The 20,719-nt window shown below is 40.5% G+C and overlaps 1 protein-coding gene across 9 annotated transcripts in view; it reads right to left on the bottom strand.

Annotated features, from left to right (window-relative positions):
• LTBP1 (latent transforming growth factor beta binding protein 1) overlaps positions 1 to 20,719 on the bottom strand; it is a 379,098-nt gene that overhangs the window by 211,259 nt on the left and 147,120 nt on the right. For 5 of the 9 annotated variants that reach the window (XM_045549354.1, XM_045549355.1, XM_045549356.1 and 2 more), the window contains exon 5: positions 15,914 to 16,081. In XM_045549354.1, the coding sequence (XP_045405310.1) occupies positions 15,914 to 16,081 (168 nt within the window). Of the gene's footprint in view, positions 1 to 15,913; positions 16,332 to 16,382; positions 16,387 to 20,719 lie in introns of those variants that run through there. The other 4 variants (XM_045549362.1, XM_045549359.1, XM_045549361.1 and 1 more) reach the window with 4 other exon arrangements.

The raw sequence follows: 20,719 nt of genomic DNA, 5'->3' as shown, positions 1-20,719 counted from the left end.
AAAAATAAAAAGTTAAAAAAAAAATTAAAAAGGCCAAGTCATTTGTAAACTTAAATGTTTCAGGCCAAACTTGTTTTCTGACCAAACTTGTCAGGCTGATGACACATCACCACACCACGTATCACTGGAGTTGTGCAAAATCATACTTTGATTCAAAGTCAAAAGCGGGGCTGAAAAAAGTACAAAAGGGAGCACACTGTACATACTTGGAAATCACAGAAAATATTTTCAAAGTAAAACACAATAAAGATAGCCTAGTCCCATTTACACTCTACCATTCTCCCCATTTTCCCAGGTTTTATATTAGACAAGATAGTAGAATTTGAGGCATGCAAGGGATCTTGAACATCTACTCCCTAAACTCCTCCTTCTGCAGATGAAGAAAGTAAGATTTAAAAATGAGTCTTGTCCAAGTGGCAGGACCAACCAGCATTAAAAATCAGGTTTCCCAAAAGATTCGCAGTCAATCTCAGGTAAAAATAATGCTGTCAATAAGTATTTAGTTTAATAAATGAAAATTCCAGTTTTTTAAAAAATCGACTACACCAAACCAATTCAAAATTGGGCAAAGGACTTGAATAGGCATTTCTCCAAACAAGATATACAAATGGCCAATAAGCACATGAAAAGGGTCCCAATTTCATCAATCATTAGAGAATTCCAAATCAAAACCACTTCACACCCACTAGGATGGCTATTACTTTTAAAAAGGCAAATAAGTATTATTGAAGGTGTGGAGAAACTGGAACCCTGAAACATTGCCGGTGGGAATGTAAAACAGCACAGTTTTCAAAGAAAAGAGTTTGGCAGCTCCTCAGAAAGTTAAACATAGAATTACTACATGAGCCAGCAATGCCACTTCTAGGTATATGCCCCCAAAAATTTGAAACAGGGACTCAAACAGATACTTGTACATCAATGCTCATAGCAGCACTATTTATAATAGCCAAAAAATGTGGAAACCACCCAAATGTCCATTAACAGATGAATGGATAAACAAAAGGTAGTATATGCATACCACAAATTATTATTCAGCCTTAAAAAGAGAGGAAATTCTGACACTTGCTACAATATGGGTTAACCCTGTAAATGTTACACTAAGTGATATAAGCTAGCCACAAAAAGACAAATGCTGTATGATTCCACTTATAAGAGGTCCCTAGAATACTCAAATTCATAGAGACGGAAAATGGAACAGAGGTTACCAGAGGCTAGCGGAAGAGAGAAATGGGGCATTATTGTTTAATGGGTATAGTTTCTGTTTGGGATGATGAAAAAGTCCGTACATGGACAGTGACGAGGGGTGTACAACATTGGGAATGTACTCATTGCTACTGAAAAGTACGTTTAAAAATGGAAAAATTTATGAATTTTATATTATATATATTTTACCACAACTTAAAAAAGTAATTGAAAAAAGAATCAGTCATATAAATTATGGATTTGGGGTCTCATAAAGATAAGCAATGAACTATATAACCTCCTACATGTCGATGGAATTCAGAACAGGCATTTCATTCAAGTAAAAAAAGCACAAAAGAAACAACTGTGAAAATTCCAAGTTTCCTGGGCAAGATGGCCAAAACATAAGGGAAAACTGCTACATGAGTTTATATGCAGGTGAGGGCAATGTCTTTTACTTGCTCTCTAGGGCTGTTTCTTGGTCCAAAAGTGAATGCTTTAAAAACATGATATACACCGTTGTCCAGCTGACCTAGAGTGTTTTGGCCACAAAGAGGTTTTTCTTTTTTCAACAAGTTAAATAATATGTCAGACTTCTAATGCTTGGATAGTTTTCTCTTCCAAACTTGGCAAAATGACCCTTCCAAAGGCGTGTGTAAAGATGTTTGGGTTAGAAATAACAAATCTGTACCCTCCCAAGGTGCTACGTTTATTTGAACATGTGATGATGCTGTTGTTCAAATAAACACACTCAGCATTCTCTCCTTTTCCAACAGCCGTAGCTCAGACACGTTGCAAGCGAGTGTCCACGGTAGCCATGGTAAGTGCTGAAAAGTGGTTTCTATTATACAATCACTTCTGAGATATGCAAAAATGCTTCCCGTGCTGAATGGTTTCCCATTCGTTATTTCTTGTTTCAGTTTCTGGAGAATGCTCATAATAAAGGCCAATCGCAGCCCAAGCCATCTCAACCCTTGGACCCTCTGAAATCCAATGTGACCCTCTCATATAAATTGTCTAATCTAAATCAAGCCTCCAGGATCCTGGGTCCAGTTTATTAGGTTACGCATGTACAAGGATGGCTGAAAGGCAAGCTATGAGGTGGTGCTCCATCCAGCACCATCACCAAAGGAGTACATTTGTGACAAAAGGTGGGAGATTTCATCTCTAGAGAATGATCTTGAAATTAAGAGGGAGGGTCTTCCATGAACAAAATGTCAAAGAAAGAGTCTAAGATGCTTTCTGATAGGAAAACATACCAATGTCTGGAGCAGGGTTTCTCATCTTTGGAGCTACTGACACTTGGGGCCAGTATGATTCATAGCTGTGGGGGCTTCTGTACCCTGCAGGATGTGTAGCAGCATCCCCGGCCTCTACCCACTAAATGCCAGGGGCACCCCCCAGTCTGGACAACCAAAAATGTCTCTAGTCATTGACAAATGTCTCTCCTGAGGGGCAAAACTACCCCAGGTGAAAACCATCAGACAGACAAACAGCTTTTCCCCTGCCCACCTGCATTATGGGTGTGAACCAGCTATTTCAGAGTAACAGAAAGAGCTGAGTGGGCACCAGCTAAGGCTATGTCTGACGGACGCAGGTGAAATAAGAGGGAATCAGAGACAGAACCTGGGTATCAGTACACCATGCGGGAAGAGGAAGAGACCAGAGTGAGGTAAAGGAAATGCAATGGGCTTTTGGTGGCACAAGGGAGGGGAAGTTTCAGCTTTGCTATACCAGCCAATGAATTCATATTCACTCTATTTTATTTCTGTTAATTCAACTTCTCTGTGCTCAAAGCGCTCTCAAGTACCATGTTTTGTTTTTTTCACACCTGTAAGAATGACTTTTATTAATTAAAAAAAGATCACAAATATTGTCAAGGATGTGGAGAAAAGGGAACCCTTGTATACTGTTGGTAGGAATGCAAATTTGTACGGTCATTATGGAAAATAGTATGGGGGTTCCTCAATAAATCAAAAATAGAACCACCATATGATCCAGCAATTCCACTTTGGGGTATATATCTAAAAGAAATGAAATCAGAGTGAAGAGTTGTCTGCATCCCCATGTTCATTACAGCATTTTCACAACAGCCAATATATGCAACAAACCCAAGTGTCCATCACTGCATCATATGATAAATGGTTAAAGAAAATGTGGTGTATACATACACCATGAAATACCATTCAGCCTTTTTTTTTTTTTAAAGAGATAGAGTCTTGCTCTGACGCCCAGGCTGCCCAGGCTGGAGTGCAATGGCTCAAGCATAGGTCACTGTAACCTCAAACTCTGGGGCTCAAGCAATCCTCCCATTAAGTATCATGTTTATATGTTGAAACTCAGGCACTTTATGTAGGCAAGTTCACCACAGAGATCATATGTTATCCAAAAGGATGATGGTTTCGTGACAAGTTTGGACTAATTGGTCTCATTCGAGTGATTCAAGTATACCATCTCTTATCTCAGAAAACTGTCTCCTCAAATATTGTCAAAATGTTTAATACTGATCACAAGTAGCACTTAACTAGAATAAGGATGGATCTATGCAAATACATCCCCCCTTCCACCTCTCCTGGAAAAACAGGAGTATCTGTCCTATTACTAGTAAACCAAGAGTATCATCCTCGTATATAAGAATACCACACTATCAGCAGTTGGTAATGTTCTGTTGGAATCTTGTGCAGACTATGGAATTGAACTTTTGTTATGGGATTTTGCACTACATCCCAAAGCTGAGGACAATTGGCAGTAACTGTCATTTCACTTCCTAGGATGCTGGCTGTGCTGCAGAAACCAGCTTGTTCTATTGGAGCAGAGAAGGTGAAAATTCTTTGGAGAGCTTAATACATATCCCTTGGAATTTAGGGGAGATGGTGAACAATGAAACTTTCTTACTGTTCCCTGAAAAATTTTGAAGACAGGAGGCAGAGTGGGGCAAGCTGAAACTGGAAGGTGAAGGGAGAAGGCAGCCTGTCCTCCCAACATTTAATGCGGCAGGGATGCAGGACTTCCCCGTGGGCTTAAGCCATCCTGGGGAACCTCTGCCTGAGGGGCTGCCTGGCCGGGTAAGGAAATCTCAGCTTTATTAGGGACAGGAACTGAGGTAGGAGATTTGAAAAAAGCTGACATATTTTGATTACATGGTTGAGTCCCTTTTGTAATTTATAAATCATTCCCTAATATAGTAACAGGCCCACATAGGAATTCAACAAATAAATATCATTAATTTGTGATAATATATATTTGTAAAACCATTATTTATCATGGATTAATTAACACTTCAGATCTTTGTGACACAAAGGGTGATGCACAGGTGGACCACGTCACATCCCCCAGGAGCTTGCTAGAAATGCAGAATTTCAGACCCCACCCAGATCTCCTGAATCAAAATCTGCATCTTAACAAGATCAATGGTGATTCCTATGGACAACAAAGGGTGAGGAACACTGGTGTGGACTACACGTTCTCCACTGGAGTAATGCAGAACAATGGCCTGCACCATTTGCTTTCAAAATACACACACCCAAACCACACCCACAAATTCTGAGTCTTACACAATCTTAGATTCTGTCATATGACCAGTACTGAGAACCTCTGATTTAGGGATGGAAGAAGGCAGCCATTTGAAGTCATGTTTCAGCCACAGCTACTAACCACTGTCCTACCTTACAAGCATTTTTATACAGGTGACTCTACCTCTTATTCCAGATGCTTCATTAAGTCACTGATAATCTCTGACAAAAGATAACAATTAGCTACAATTTTATCTCCCTGATCAGTGAGGAATCCCATTGAAAATGATCAAAAAAGACAAAAATGGCATACCCAGTAGGGACATGTAAAGCAAGACAGGTAGAAAATACACTGGAGGCCTCCGGCTTCAACTCTGTCCACGTCTGCCTGGGATATGTCAGGTTGACTCAATCCTGACTTCTCAGAAGGGCTTGTTATTTGTGAATGAAGATGAAAGGAACCATTCACAAGCCACCAGCAAATTGTTAGGTGTTCTTGTCTAGATTGTGTCTTGAGGGAAGGAAGAACAGTGTCTGATTTAAATCAGGCCCTAACTTAGCTGCTGCTGTTGCTGCACACCCAAATGCTTCAAGCTCAGCCACCACCAGAGCAGGTCAAATTTCAAATAACCAGCTGAAATAGAGCCCAAGTTTCTACAGCCCAACCCGATTTCTAGGATAGACTATTAGGCAAATTGGACACTATTAGTCCCTAGTGCAGTATGTTTTTAAGAGTTAATTTCCTTAAATGAGATCTCTCAGAAGTCTAAAATCTTCAAGGAACTGCCAGGTAAAAAGAAGAAATACTTCTTCTGGCAGAAAATGGTCTATAATATGATGGAGTTTGACAGAAGGGAAATGATAATTACTGTACGAACAGCAGAGTCAGAAGGCTTTTACCAAATAAGGTTATGCTTTTTGCAGTGGGTGTATTTCAATAAAAGGATATTTTCAGCCTGAAGACTTTAGCTTCTTTCTGGAAAATAGTATAATACAAAGTAAATTTTGTTTAATACTAATTCATCTATTTACCAAGTACACAAATTTTGGCATGAATGTTATTTTTTTTTTCTTTTCCACACAATGTTATGGTTTTCTGGGCACATTATGGGATTCTCAGATGTTTCTAATTACCCTCTGTGTACACCCAATAAAACAGCTGGCTCAAGATGTTATTAACACCACAAGAAGATCCAGAGGACTCATAAATCACCCTTTCTTTAGAAAGGGACAATGCAGTGGCAAAAAGTGACATATTCTTATCTTGCTAAATAAGACTCTAGCTAAGAATGTTCTAGTGCACTTCCTAATTTGCCAGGAAAAGGGCAGTGGTCTGCTTTCCTCACTGTGAAAGACTCTAATATCAAGTTTCCCTTTTACATCTTCCAGGGAGAATCTGATAAAAATTAGGCTGAATTTTTGCACTAGGAAAACTTAGAAAGTCCCAATTCTTATTGAATCTGATGGGCATCTAAAGTTTGGTCTCAGAGTAAAGAAATCTCTCATTACTGCATAAATTTGGGTGTTTCTCCCCCAACAAATCTTAGGAAAAGCCAATACTGCACTCATGCCAGTTTTTCAGTAATTATTGCTTGAGTCTAAATTCAAAATAATGAAGTTGAACAGTAAACCATTCCTTAAGCCCACACCCTTCAACTAAATAGAAAATCAAGTTTTAATAAGTGTATCAATGACAGAATTACATTCAATTGGCAATTGGAAGGGCATCTGGATCTTCTTATTTTATTTGTGATATAAGTTTGGAGAATGAATTTCAACCAAACTTCCTCACTAACTTTATTCTTCCCCATTTGGTAGTTATTTTATTTTCCTGGACTGCTGAGCATGAAGATGACTGTGTGGCTTCCCTCAAAAACATTTTCACATCATTTGAGACATTAGTTCCAGGAGGTTTTTCCAACAATACACAAATTCATTATTCTTTCTCCATTTGGAAAAATATATATATACCTTGATAGTAAAAGTCAGTATACATATTTGACTTTTGTACTATAAATGCAAAATTGAGCTCAACTCATACGCCAATAAATGCTGTAGGTATATACTATATCACATAAATGTGGTTACGATACCTATTTTAAGTCTAGCTTCCTTAAATTTACTCTAACCTAGGAGCCCAGAGGTAAATTATACAACTGACAGCAAAGCGAATAGCACAAAGTAGGATCAAATGTTATAATCATACATTACTGGAGATGCCCCCATCTATTCAAGATGATTACTTTTCCTCCTGACCACAGCTTTTGGTTCCAAAATGTATTACACTGTTTAAATGCTTTTACCCTTGCCAGCAGGCTTGGCAACAGGCAAGAGCTTCCTGTGTAAGCAAGTGAGCTCCTCAACGAGGAATATGATCCAAGGCAGAGAGGACAAGGTGCTACAAATTGTCTTGGCCATATGATAATGATACCTGACATTGTTTTGTACAAAGTCTAACCTGCTAAGAGCAAGCCTAATGTAAACAAGTATAGAGCCTTCTGTGCACCCCTACTGGAGTACCAAAGTGAAGGAGCAATAGAAACAACCTTGATGCTATTGCGCTATCAGGATCAGCAAATGGAGGAACCACTATCTTTGGGGTACACAGGAAACATCCCCTATCCAAGCTCCAGAAGATGTAAGTAAGCCCACTCCCCTCTCCCTCTCCCCACCGCCCCCCAGGCCTCCACTCCATAGCACAGGCAACGGGGTTTGAGAATCAGGAGAACTGAGATTTATTATCTTCAGAACAAGACAAAGGTCTTCAAATCAATCCAAGGAGCCCATGGGAACCTTCAGCCTGCACCTCCTTGCGCGCCTCAGAGCAGTTCTCTAAGGAAGGTCAGGGCACCATATGATTCGTTTTACCAGTGTGGAAGTCAAGAATCAAAGCGGTGAGACTGCCAAGCCAGGGTCCTGGAGCCAGCCAACAGTATACCTGAGCTAGGCAACTGAATATCAAATGACACAGTAATGACTAGAGGTATTACAGGAAAGAAAAAAACAGCACAGGCAGAACCATTTGAAATGAAACTTAAGATCCTAAGATTCTTCCTTAAAGACTGGCAGTATTAAGACAGAGGCAGGAGTGGTGAGCCGGGATTCCAGGTAGCAGGAACAGCTATACTAAAGGTATGAAAATCTAATTGCACTTTGCCATGAGTAGAAAGTAGAATGCAGCCAGTGTTGAAAACTTAAAATTCCGTGCAAAGTGCTACAAGGGTACCCTTTTTCATGTATCTTCTGGTCAGTGGAATACCCTCCTTCCTGTGCCTCTGAACTCCCTATGGACTTCTCAGTTGATGACTTTTATTTCTGTGAATTTACCTGCCTGAAATGAATGATGAAGCTCTATCGAGTAAGGTCTGTGCATGCCCCCATGACCCGGGCACCTGCATATACAATTTATGGTCAACAAAGATACATTTAAGCATCTCCAAAGTGAGGCACTGAGATACCCAGATGAAGTAGACAGTTCCCTGTTCCCAAGGAGTATAGAGTGTAGTGGAAGAAACAGGCATGTCAGCAAATGAGGGAAATGAGGCTTTGTAGCAAGATCATCGCTTGGCTGAGAACTGAAAAAGAAGTGGGTGATTGCTCAAGCACACTGGGTGGGGAAACGTACCCTCCGGGCAGGGGAAGCCGTGTGCACAGAGGCACAGAAGCACAGTGGTCCCAGAGCATCTGGGGACCTTTGATATCCGTGGAGGTTCAGTTTGGCAGAAGAGGAGGATGAGGGTGGAAGAAAGGGCACTGCCAAAGTGAAGGCCGGGGAGCCAGGTGGCAGTGATCCTGGAGGGCCCTGCATGCTATGCTAAGCAGTCTGGACTTTTCCAAAGATCACTCCGTATGCTCAAGAATATACACTTTGTGACATTGTGTTACAGACTCCAAGGAATGTTGAAAGGTTATTTATTCCAGTCTGGCCTAGCACAACCCCTTGAAGGAGCCCCATCCACTCCCATGATACAGGCCAGGCATGGCTTAAAAGGAACAATCTATCACACGTGCCTTTCTCCCAGATCTAGCAAACTGCTGAACCCTCTTTTACCTAAGGTTAATTTTTTAAAAACTGTCTTGGCTGCAGACATACTTTCTTACACAACCACTCTGACGCCGCTTACCTTCTCCACCTCGGGCAGGGCATCTTCCTCTTCAATCAAACAGGACCTCATTCTCGCCTGATTTTGGCTCTTAGGGCCAACCTATTGCCTCAACTTGTTCCAACCAGCCCCTGGAACCACCTTTGCATGTCCCTCTCCCTACCCGGAACCCCCTCCCCTGCAAACCACACACACATACACACACCGCCACACCTGCACTCACAAGCAACAATCAATTTTATTTCCCTTAATTAAAAGCAAGCTCCAAACCAAAATCATGTGATTTGCTCTGTATAAAAGAATATTGGAGAAAGGTGACATTGCTTTTTTGGGAACTCATTTTTTTACATCTATGACCTTTTACTTTGTATTATAAACCAGCAGGACTCCTTCTGCTATAATTCCATGACTATATCCGTTTTTCACCCAGAGGACACCACCTGTTTGCCTGTGTCCTCTGTGAATAAGACTTTTGAGCTACAGACATTATTAATCTGATTCCCTGATACAATACAGGTCAATGAAACCTAACCCAAGATGACATACAGGAAAAGACTGGAGGAGTGTTGCGAACGCCAGCCTCTTGGAGGTGCTCCATGGTTTAGACAAAACAAAAAGCAGAGTCACAAAGCCAGGTGATAATGTTTGTGATGTCCCCTCACACAGCTCACTCCTCACTTCATTAGCTCTCTGCTCAAATGTCATCCTGCCAGACAGCCCTTCCGGAGCTATCCCTAAAATAGCGATCCATGTCTTTTGCCAACATTTCCCATTCTCTACCCCACTTCCCAGCTTCATTTTTCTTCATAGTATTAATCACTTCCTGACATTATATCACACATAATGTTCCTTATAGTACATTTTTGGCAGTATATATTTGACCCTAGTATACTCACATACTGTATTTTAAAAATTATTCTTATTTTTAATTGTGGTAAAATACATGTAACATAACATTTACCATCTTAACCATTTTTAAGTTTACAGTTGAGTAGTGTTAAGTACAATCACACTGTTGTGCATACAATCTCCAGAACTTTCGCATTTTGCAAAACTGAAACTCTATACCCATTAAACAACAACTGCCCATTCCTCCCTCCTATAAGCCCTGGCAACCACCATTCTACTTTCTCTATGAATTTGACTACTCTAGGTATCTCACATACATGGAGTCATGTAGTATTTGTCTTTTTGTGACTGGCTTATTTCACTTAGCATAATGTATCCGAGGTTCATGCATGGTGTAGCCACATTATATTTTTTAATGTTAGAGGAGGGCAAGGAATCTGTCTATTTTGCCCATTGCTGTATCTCTAATGCCTAAACCAATCCCTGGCACATGGCTTGTGTTCAATCAATATACGTTAAATGAATGACTATTCCTAATACCAGCCTTTTGAGGGCATTCTACAGCTTAAGTAAAATAAAAAAGGAAATGTTCTACATCACATTTATTCAGTATTAAAAAATAAAATTATTTGATAAGACTAAATATATTTGGGAGTAGTTTCTTCGGTAAGTTCTTAGGCATTCTCAATTGCCCAAATGAAAAGCAACCATTTTTAGTGTTGCATTGAATCATCTTTAAAAAATATAAGATATACCTGTATAATGCATTAAGGGGAAAATATATTTGCCAGTTAATCAAAGCATGACATGTTGGCATTTCCACTGGTTTCTGTCCCAGATAAACATCAGGGGTCCGAACAGTGACAAATGGCAGAGGATATAGGACTCAGTGACTGAACTACATTGCCAGAAAAAAATCTAAATGCTTCGCACTCCTTGAGCAGCTATGTCAGTTTATTCAACGCCTCAGTGAGAGGGAATTTTCTTCCCTCCTTGTGAGGAGAATCTCTGGAGTGAGTTTAGCAACATGAAGTGTTTCTATCCCTCATCAAAGCTTCGTAGTATTAGGTTGGTTTTGTGAAATATGTGGGGAGGTTTCCAGAGCAGAGCATCTGACAAACCTCAGAACGGCTCGCTGGAGGAGGCTAGAGGCTGTCATTCCTTCAGAAACATAGTTAGCTTCTTCAAACACTCGATTCCTACCAAAAAACCAGGGAGCATTTCTTTCTTTTTTGAAATGACAGATATCTATTTCTCCTTTGCAGATGACTTTAGTACGTTCTGAAAGAGTAAAATCCAAATTCCTAAGCTTGAAATCCCAGGTTTTCTGCAGCCTTGCCCCAACCTACCTTCCCGGACTTCGCATCCTGTATCTCAGCGAAGCTATTCCCACCTCCCAGAAACCACCTGTGCCTTCTGGCCTCCATGCCCAGTGCTGATGGGGAAATTCCTCCTTCCCACGTCAACTTCACCCCTGTCTTCCCTCTACTCCTCCATCCATCTTTATTGTGGAACTTAGCCATGTTTCAAGTTCCGCTGCCCCTTCTGGTCCATAATCAGGCAAATGTGCATTTATTTCCTCAGCTCCCACCATGAGACGATGTGTTCAGGAATGTGTGTAGGGGACAGCATGGGGAACTAAACAGAAAACTGCATGCCAGCCCTTTTCTCCATAAGCATCCTCCCTCAGACAGAAGTGGTATCTCCCTTCTCTGGGCTCCTGCTAGGAACTTTTTATCTTGATTTAGGGTTATTTACACATACTTCTCATCTCCTCCTCAAAGCATAAGCTCTTAGAGGGCAGGTTTATGATTTGCTTATCTCAGAAAATCTACTACTGCATTTTATACATAATCCCTTAATTTATGATCATAAGAGGCAACATGGGATAGCCAGAGGTACTGGGACTCTAGGGTAAGAAAACCTGACTTAGGGCTGGGCACAGCAGATCACACCTGTAATCCTAGCACTTGGGGAGGCCAAGGCAGGAGGATTGCTTGAGGACAAAACTTTGAGACCAGCCAGGGCAATATAGGGAGACCCCCATCTCTACAAAAAATAGAGAAAGAAAAATTAGCTGGGTGTAGTGGCACATGCCTATAGTCCCAACTACTAAGAAGGCTGAGGCAGGAGGATCACTTGGGTCTTGGGGTTTGAGGTCGCTATCAGCTAGGATGATACAACTGCACTCTAGCCCAGGCAACAGACACTTTGTCTCAAAAAAAAAAAAAAAAAAAGAAAGAAAGAAGGAAAAGAAAACCTGACTTAAATCACCTTTAATCAAGCCACTAAAGCCTCAGTACTCATATTTGCAAATTAGGTCTACTACTATTTACCTCTCTCAGAAGTAGTAAGCATCAAATTAAATAACATGGGAATGCACCTTTTAAATTATCAAATTTTTTTGTAATTATTCAGTCAGTGCTAATGGAACATGAGTCTTTTGTAACTCCTCAGAGAAAGCAGCATCATACAAACCAAATGTGTTACTTTAGCAATCATGACTGCTTGTCATTGTCTCTACAAATAAGTTATGCCAAGTGACAGTATTACTGTATTTGAAATATTCTAGTTGTGACAACATGAATTCATATGTTCTTCTTGTTGGAGGAACTTAAGGCTTTATAAACAACTTAAAAATCCCAGAAGGTCATCTTCATTATATCTCTATGAAATGTTAAGAATCCATTAAAACAACAGTGGTGAACCTGCTGGCCCACCCAACGAGGGATATGTTTCCATTTTTTAAAAAGGCAGGGGTAAAGGAAAAAGGGAGGTAGAGTTCAGACTGCCACCAAAGAAGTCATTATAATTAGAAATCTGCTTTACAGGAAACACATTTATATATTCTGTTACATCATGCCAATATCGCCACTGATAAAAATGAGTTTATTCTAGAATCTCAGACTACTTCCTTGGATATCATCTTCAACTGGGCCTCACTTTTAGATCCACATTAAGTGGAGGTTATATTTACTATTTCTCCCACTGAATATGCAAGAATAGAGACTATGTGCTTAACAGTCATGGGAAGAGGACCTGCTGCCTCTTCACGTCTGTATGTCCCAGACTCACGGTCACCACACACCAGAAGATCAACACAGAAGCAGCACGAATGAAGGAGCCTACTACAAAACGACCCTGCATAAACCTATTTAGCCCCCGCACTCATGGATGAACTGAGCTGGGCCCGGAGGGGATACAGAGCCAGAACACGCCCGATGGCCATAATGAAGCCAGGATTCGAACCCAGGTCTGCTGGACTCTCAGATGCTTTCTTTCTCGCTGTTATACTGTCTGGCCTTCCCATAAGACCCAACTCCATGAACTCCTTTACCTTGTCCCTCCTATACATCATGGTCAGACTCCAGGGAGGTAAGTAAACAGCTGACATTAGGAGACCTAGGTTCTAGTCTGAGCTAACTCACTTGCTGTGTAACTAAGGTAAGCTCACTTAACCCTCTCTACTTAAATTTCCTTATTAAAAAAAATGGTGACAATAATATCTGTTCTACTTCCTTCAAAAAAAAAACTATGAATCACAATGTTCAAAATTATTTCTGTTGCTCTGATTATCAAAATGCATTATTTAATTAAGGTGCCTCAACTAGGAAGTCCGTATGATTTTTCTTGTATTATTTTGACTCCTTGGAGCAGGGGTGGGCAAACAGTGGCATTCGAGCCAAGTTCAGCCCAATGACTGTTCCTGTAACACAGCCACGCCTATTCCTGCACATATTGTCTGGCTGCTGTCACACTACAACAGCAGAGTTAAGTAGCTGCAACAGAGACCATAGGGCCTGCAAAGCCTAAAACATATACTATCTAGACCTTTATAGAAAAAGTTTGCCAGCCCCCACCTTCTAGTGCCTTTAAATATCAAAGGACAAAGAGAATAGTTAACAAGTGATGATAAATTCTGAATTTTCTTCAAACTCAACTAATTTCCATATGTATATTTTATTTTTCAAAAGATTTAATATATTATAAACAAATTTAATACAGAGAAAAAAATTAGAAAACCACTTTTTATAAATAACATTAAACCAGTAAAGCCTGAAAAAGGTATATGCATAAAAATGAATTTTAAAAACATTCTATATCTTTGAAAGATCACAATCTATAAGTTCTACAAAATTATCATTTTTCAGTAAAGAAAAATCATAAAACTTGTCCCTCACACTATCCAGTATTTGAACTAAAATGTAAATAGGAGAGGGAAAAAGCTCAGGATATTAATGAAATTATTTCCCACGATTTCCAATGTGAAACTATTTATTATCAGCCCTTCCTCACCACCCCTACCTTTTTTTTTTTTTTAATTAAAGTTCTCTGCCAATCCTTTCATGGAGAGTTGAGTTCTGTTTTTGAAATGCTTTTGTAAATAATTTTGCTCCATTTCGTATTTTGAACAGGCTATGTATGTTCTGTTCCTAAACATCTGGTTAACTGCCAGAAAGGAAAGTGTGCAGCGTGTTTTAACAAGTAGACTTCCTCTGTTTCTCAAAGACTTCAAATATTTAGTTTCAAAATGAATACAGTGTAAGCCAAAAAATTACCACCCATTCAATTATTCTGGCATTGCTACTGTAAAGATTTACCATAAATGCAAGAAGGAGCAGACACTGTTGATGAGGATGGAAGAAAGGAAGCAGTGAGTGAAGAAGGTAACCAAAAAAAGCAAAGGGGGGAAAAGCCATTATATCCATAATAACCTACTGGGAATTACCTTTTCCCTTCCCTTCCTTGTCTCTAGCCCTCCAAAAAAGACATAAAATAATATTACTTACTGCTGATCATAAGTTGTAGGATTTTAGAGATGGACTAAATTTGAGAGGTCACAAAACACAATCCCATTTATTTTATGAATGAGAAAAAGTGAGGCCCAGAAACATTAACTGGCATGCCTTGTGGATTAGCTAGTTAGTAGCACGACCAGGACCAGAATCCAGTTTCCTGATCATCAGTTCAACATACTTCCCATTAGACTCGGCTCCCTGCCTTGCTAAGCATAACGTGCCATTTGGCACCTAACAGCTAAATTCTTTTAAAAATATGCCCAAAGTACCCCTATCATAGCCAGGAAATTTACAATGCCCTTTTAAATCGTATTTATGGGCACTTGTTTTTTCCAAGTACAGACGATCAAAAATACTGCTTGGAGCTCGTAAGGATTAGGAATCACAATAAAGCAGTAAAATAATCAAAGAGCTAATAAGGACTTCAAGCTGTCCTTTGTATTTTGTCTTGATGGAAATCAGCTGAAATAGACACCCCTTTTTCCTACCCTCCCCCAGACACACTCCCAAGACTAAACAGCAATATTCCATAAAAAGACCAGATCTAGCCAGTGTTATTATCTGTCTGACATTTGGGTTATTCTTGTGAGTAACTCATAAAGTAACGTGGGTGTCTGCGATTATTTGAGTACACATGGCAAACCATAATTGGTCAAAAAATAATAAAAGACATTTTTCTGTGACAAAAATACCGTATGGCATGACAACATGACAGCATGACAGCACTCAGTGGACCGCAATACTTTCTTCTCCGTTTACAAAAAAGTAAAAAACAAAAATTTAAAAAGAGACAAAAAGGCTTTTTTTTTTTTTTTTTTGCAGTCAGTAACTACCGGTTCATATTTAAATTAATTTAAAGTTTTTGACTGTTAACAGTAATCTGCTAGTGTATCTTCCCCCAAATCCATGTTATATATCAATTTATAATTCAGTCTTGTGATACAGAGCAGAAACGTGGCAAAAGATACAAGTCTGTATTTATTTCTACAAACAGGCTTTTGACAATTTTTAGAGGTTTTGCAGAGTCTGGCTATTTTTGAAGTAACAATTTAAATTTCATCATCACCTTCCAAGAGTTTGTAACATGAGTCAAATCTAACACAAATTCTCCTTATCACTGGGCTGATAAAATGTGAAGCTGATCAGATCAGTGCAAGTTATACCTTCAGGTTTTAATCTAAAACCTATTCTCTGCTGTTCTACTACATATATTCCCATTACCACAGGACTGCATAAGTGCTAAGCAATAAGGGAAAATATTCCAGTTGACATTTCTCTAGGAAATCAAAATCAGGTTTAAAGTTATTCTGAAAGTAATTTAAAAGATCTCAAAGAAAGAAGCATATTCGTACTCCTAGACAGAAACCCATTGAAGCAGGGAGCAGTGTGCATGGAGGGGGCGTCTAAATGCTACAATCTCATAAAACTCTCTTCAGTAAGGACAGTTAGGGACCGTGGAGGAACTCACCCACTCGGAAGTTCGTGGCCGTCAGGGTGTCGGCGGCATGACCATTCTCACTAATGAGAGTGGTGGTGTTCCCCTTCTCACAGCTGTTCTGACAGCTGCCCTTGGTGCAGGTCACTCTACAGATGCTCGGAGTAAAGACCACCTTGATGCGGCCAGTGTGGTTACTCACTAGGAGTGGAGGCAGGGAGAAAAAGAACAACAAACACATCAGCTTAGTATCCATGAACTTGCCTTGGAAGGTTTAAGAAAAAAAAAAAAAAAAGAAAAGAAAAAAGGAAAGAAAGGCACAAGAGGGGGAAAGAGAGAGCCCACAACCCGACAGGTTTAAGGCAAGAGGGAAGCCTTCAGTGCTCGCTGCTCTGTATCCAGTGGTGTCTCTGAAACAGGAGTAGGAAGCTTAGCAAACAGAACTCTGGGATGCACTCCAAAACCACATTTGAAGTCGAGTCACTGGAGTGGGATTACTAACCACAATGCTGCACTTTATTCACGGGCAGACAAAGAGCAATACCGAGGGCACGACAGATTAAAGAGCCAACCCTGACAGGCAGATGTAATGCAAAGAGGTTGGCCGTGCACCTAGTGGTGAATAAACTCTTGTGTCCTCAACTTGCATACTTTCCCTGTTTCTCCACTTATTAAGTCACTATTTGCAGCCCGACCCCTGGAAATGTTTTAGGCATGCGGCATGTCTGAAAACATCTGTCTCAAATCTCCTGGCACTCTCCGCTGAAGTGATCAAATCCTGTGACGCAGCTACGGGAGCCCATTTCTTTTTCACAACTCCGGGGCACTATTTCTCCATATGAATTTATGCAACATATTATTTTGTTTTACTGTGAACAGGGCCCATCTAAGAAAAAGGTGGGCCAGGTCACAGGGGAAAAGGGGTGCCTCCCTCGAAATACCATCCTTGAGCTCTGGCTGTTGCTATTCATAGACCACCTGGAACAGGTATTTCTTTCATTCACACGGCCCTCTCTTAAAAACCAAATGCTATAATATAATCTGACTGCACAGCCGAGACAGCACAGTATCACAAAATGGGAACTAGACTAACAGCAGATTCTGGCTTGGAATCCTGGCTCGATCACAGTATGACTTTGGACATGTCATTTCACCTTTTCTCCAAAACAGGAGAGAACTAGAGCTGACATTGTCTAGCCAGTTCTAACTTTCAGTGTCTACACAGGGGTCAGCGAGCTATGGCCCAGGGACCAAACCCAGCCCTTTGCCTGTTTTTGTAAATAAAGTTTTACTCATTCATTTCTGTATTATCTACGGCTGCTTTTATGCTATGACAGCAGAGTTGCACAGGGACTGTATGGCCTCACCCAGACCTGCCCTTCACTGCTATTCTAAACTCTCTGACAAATTGTGATACAGAGGTCAGGCACGGTGGCTCACACCTGTAATCCTAGCACTCTGGGAGGCCGAGGCAGGAGGATCGCTTAAGGTCAGGAGTTCGAGACCAGCCTGAGCAAGAGTAAGACCCTGTCTCTACTAAAAATAGAAAAATTAGCCGGGTGTGGTGGTGTGTGCCTATAGTCCTAGCTAATCTTGAGCCTGAGGCAGGAGGATTGCTTGAGCCCAGGAGTTTGAGGCTGCAGTGAGCTATGATGATGCCACTGCACTCTAGCTGGGGCAACAGAATGAGACTCCGTCTCCTCCCCCCCCAAAAAAAATTGCGATACAAAAACACTTTTTGATTTCTTCATCTGTGATATGACTCCAGCCAGGTCCTTCCTCTTTCCAAGAGACTAGGCAGAAAGCAAAGATGGTAGCAATAGCTGAAGAAAAATGGTTCATCTAGGAGGCTTTATGGCTGTAAGAAGCAGTGACCTTCGGTTGCCTGCATGTACCTAAAAGGGGAGATTGGCTGTGGGTCAGCCTTTCTGCTGCCTTCTCTGCCCACCAGATAAGCTTCTCCCCCTTTATAACACTTTGGTTTGGCCAGTCTTATACCTTCAAGAAAATCATCCAAGATGCCTCTATAGATCAAATCAAATTGTGGTCAAAATCTGAGCTTGAAAACAAAGAACTTTAACCAAAGAAGCCATTAGGATTTCAAGGAATGGGGCCTCAGAAGTTGTCCGACACAACCATCTCTTATCCATTGCTTGCATTTCATGTATCAAGTGGTCACCTTGACTTTATTTGAACATCTCTTGTGACAGGGAGCTCATTACCCGTAAAGCACATCCTAGGTATAGGCAGTCCCTAGAAAGTGCTATTCTTTCTTGAGTTGAAATACAGTCTCACAGTAACTTAGACCCATTCATCCTAATTCAGTTCACCATGTCATCTTTTACATGACAGCCCTTCAAAATACTCAATGATAACTGCTACAAAATCAAAGAAAGCTAAAATTAGAAGGACTTAAAGTCATCAGCTGGGCTGGCCCTCTCACTTAACAGAAGAAAAATGATTCCTCAGGAGGACGAAGCCCTCCATTCTTTTCAAATGTTTTCCCAAGAAAGTTTCTCATTCGCCAGTGATCCTAACACTGGAGGATTGGGACGTGCCGTCTGAGGTGGGGAGATATCCCAGTGGCTAATCGGGCCCCCTGGTACCTAGCAAAATGGCACCCGATAGGAAGCTATCGATGCTTTATATCAGCGGCTGGCAAACTTTTTTTCTGCAAAGGGCTAAATAGTAAATAATTTGAGATTGCAGGCCAAAAGAACTCTGCTGCAACTATTCAATTCCGCTGCAGTAGCTGAGAAGCAGCCTGTCAAAAACAATATGTAAACGCACGGGTGTGGCGTGTTCCGATAAAACTTAAAGAATCAGAGTTTGCTGATCACTGCTTGAAATGCTTATATGACATTCCAAAATTATCTAGGAGTTTACCTCAGAAATTAAAAAAAAAAACAAAATATGGAATGGTGACTCCACAATCAGACAGAAATTCACCTAGTTTGGTTTGTTTTTTTACAGTAGTACAAACAAATCAGCTTATACCCTAAATTGTCAAGAGTATGCTTATAAATATCTTGAGGATACTTCATGTGTGCAAGTGTGTGAAGCCTAAGAAAAAAAGAGACAACGTCTTCCCACTTCAAAAGAATATAAACTTGTATTTTTTCTGGCTCCTGGTACAATGATGAAATTGGAAACGGTGTGCCAACTATTTTGTCTTCTCTGGCATTAACTTGCAGCGCCAGCAGCTGCCATGCAGATGCTCATACAGTCACCTAAATTATGCTCACTTAGGCAAACTGAGACATCCAAAGAAAGCAAGCACTTAATCATCATTCCCATTTCACCTCCCAGCTACAGTAGTCACTTTATAGGCACTGGAGATTCTCAGAGCCTATTGTTTTTAAAAACTTCTTATATTTCTTTGCCAAAAGAATTTTTTTTTTGGCCTGGAATCATTTGGATTTTCAAAAGGCAGAGACAGTTTCATATGACTTAATTCTGATTTTTACAATGTTCACATCTTTTTGGAAGCAGAAGATACATTTTATTTCATATAAAAATAAAAATGTGTGTGTTTTACAAGCATTCGGCTATAAAGTAATCTAATTCTAAAACAGACACTTGTATTCCCGGCTCCTCTCATCTCTTCAGGAAGCATTTGCTTCTTCGTTATTATTAGCTTTGGGTTTTCATGTCAATCTTCTCAAAATTGGTAGCAAAAACTCACAACTGCTTTTGACATTAAACTGTCCTTCAGATCTCTAATAAGTTTCTCCATAAATACTGAATGGGTTAGAAAATACATTCTCCCATCCCTGTTATTTAAAAGTCATTCCCACATATCTAGGGTATAAAGAGTTTATGTTTTAAAATACAAAAACCAAAGGTCCACTCTCTGCTCTGAGCTTCAAATTCCTCATGTGATAGATAAGCTGAAGACAACACCACTCACCTTTCAAGAGTTTGGTAGGACTCGAACTCTCTTCCATAGGCCATTTGGTATATCAGAGGCATCTTCCCTGAATGCCTTGAATAAGCTAATACTGGGGGACCCCTGGTGCCTTGCAATAAATGTGGGATAAATGAAGTGACCTGAAGGTGTCCATGGAACAAGGATGACTGTTGAACCCCACAGAGATCCAGAACTCACAGGATGCTGGAGGTCATTCTGGTCTAAGGCCCTGCCTGCTACATCAGTGTGGAGACAAGCTCAGGACCAACCAGTGGTGGAAGACCACCCCCAGCGAGCAGCACCTACTGGCTCATTAGGAATTAACCAAGAATTACAAATCTGAGAAGCAAAAGTTAGGCCAGTCAGGAGTTAACAGGGAAACTGTTGGCACAGCTTTTGTGCTTGGTCCCTCTGAGGAAAAAAATATAATTTTTAGATCCCTGTAGGTAAATCAGCCCCAGAAATCTTAAGCAAGCACTTTAAAACCATGAGTTTTAGAGGCCTTGGCTAGAGGCGCAGATTGCCTGGAGCCATGTAGCACCTCCATTGGGCCTCCTAGCCGGTCAGTCAAGGCACTCAAGAGGCAACATCCTGTTTGCAGCTTCTGCCAGACCCCGTGCAAATTCATACCTCCAAGAACAGGCAACTGGCACATGGTTTAAAACAAACCACAGATATTCGGAGTGAATGGCAAATGGGATGGAAGTGAAGCAGATGCCCCTTCCTCCCAAGATAAAAAGCTTTCATTTCTGCTTCACAATCATTAACGACAGGGGGGAAAATACAAAAATGGGAAAATTGTTCTGGACAAATGGACTTCAGTCTAGAAAAGAGCACAGTTGCCATCTTTCAGTCATTAGAGTAGGATGTGACCAAAAGCAAAGACAGCCAAAGAAATAAATGTAACAAGTTCAAGACTCACATCAGAT

This window comes from Lemur catta, chromosome 4 (genome assembly GCF_020740605.2).
Source record: "Lemur catta isolate mLemCat1 chromosome 4, mLemCat1.pri, whole genome shotgun sequence".
NCBI lineage: Eukaryota > Metazoa > Chordata > Mammalia > Primates > Lemuridae > Lemur > Lemur catta.
The sequence above is the reverse complement of the archived record's forward strand: the minus strand, read 5'-3'. Positions and strand labels throughout refer to the sequence as shown.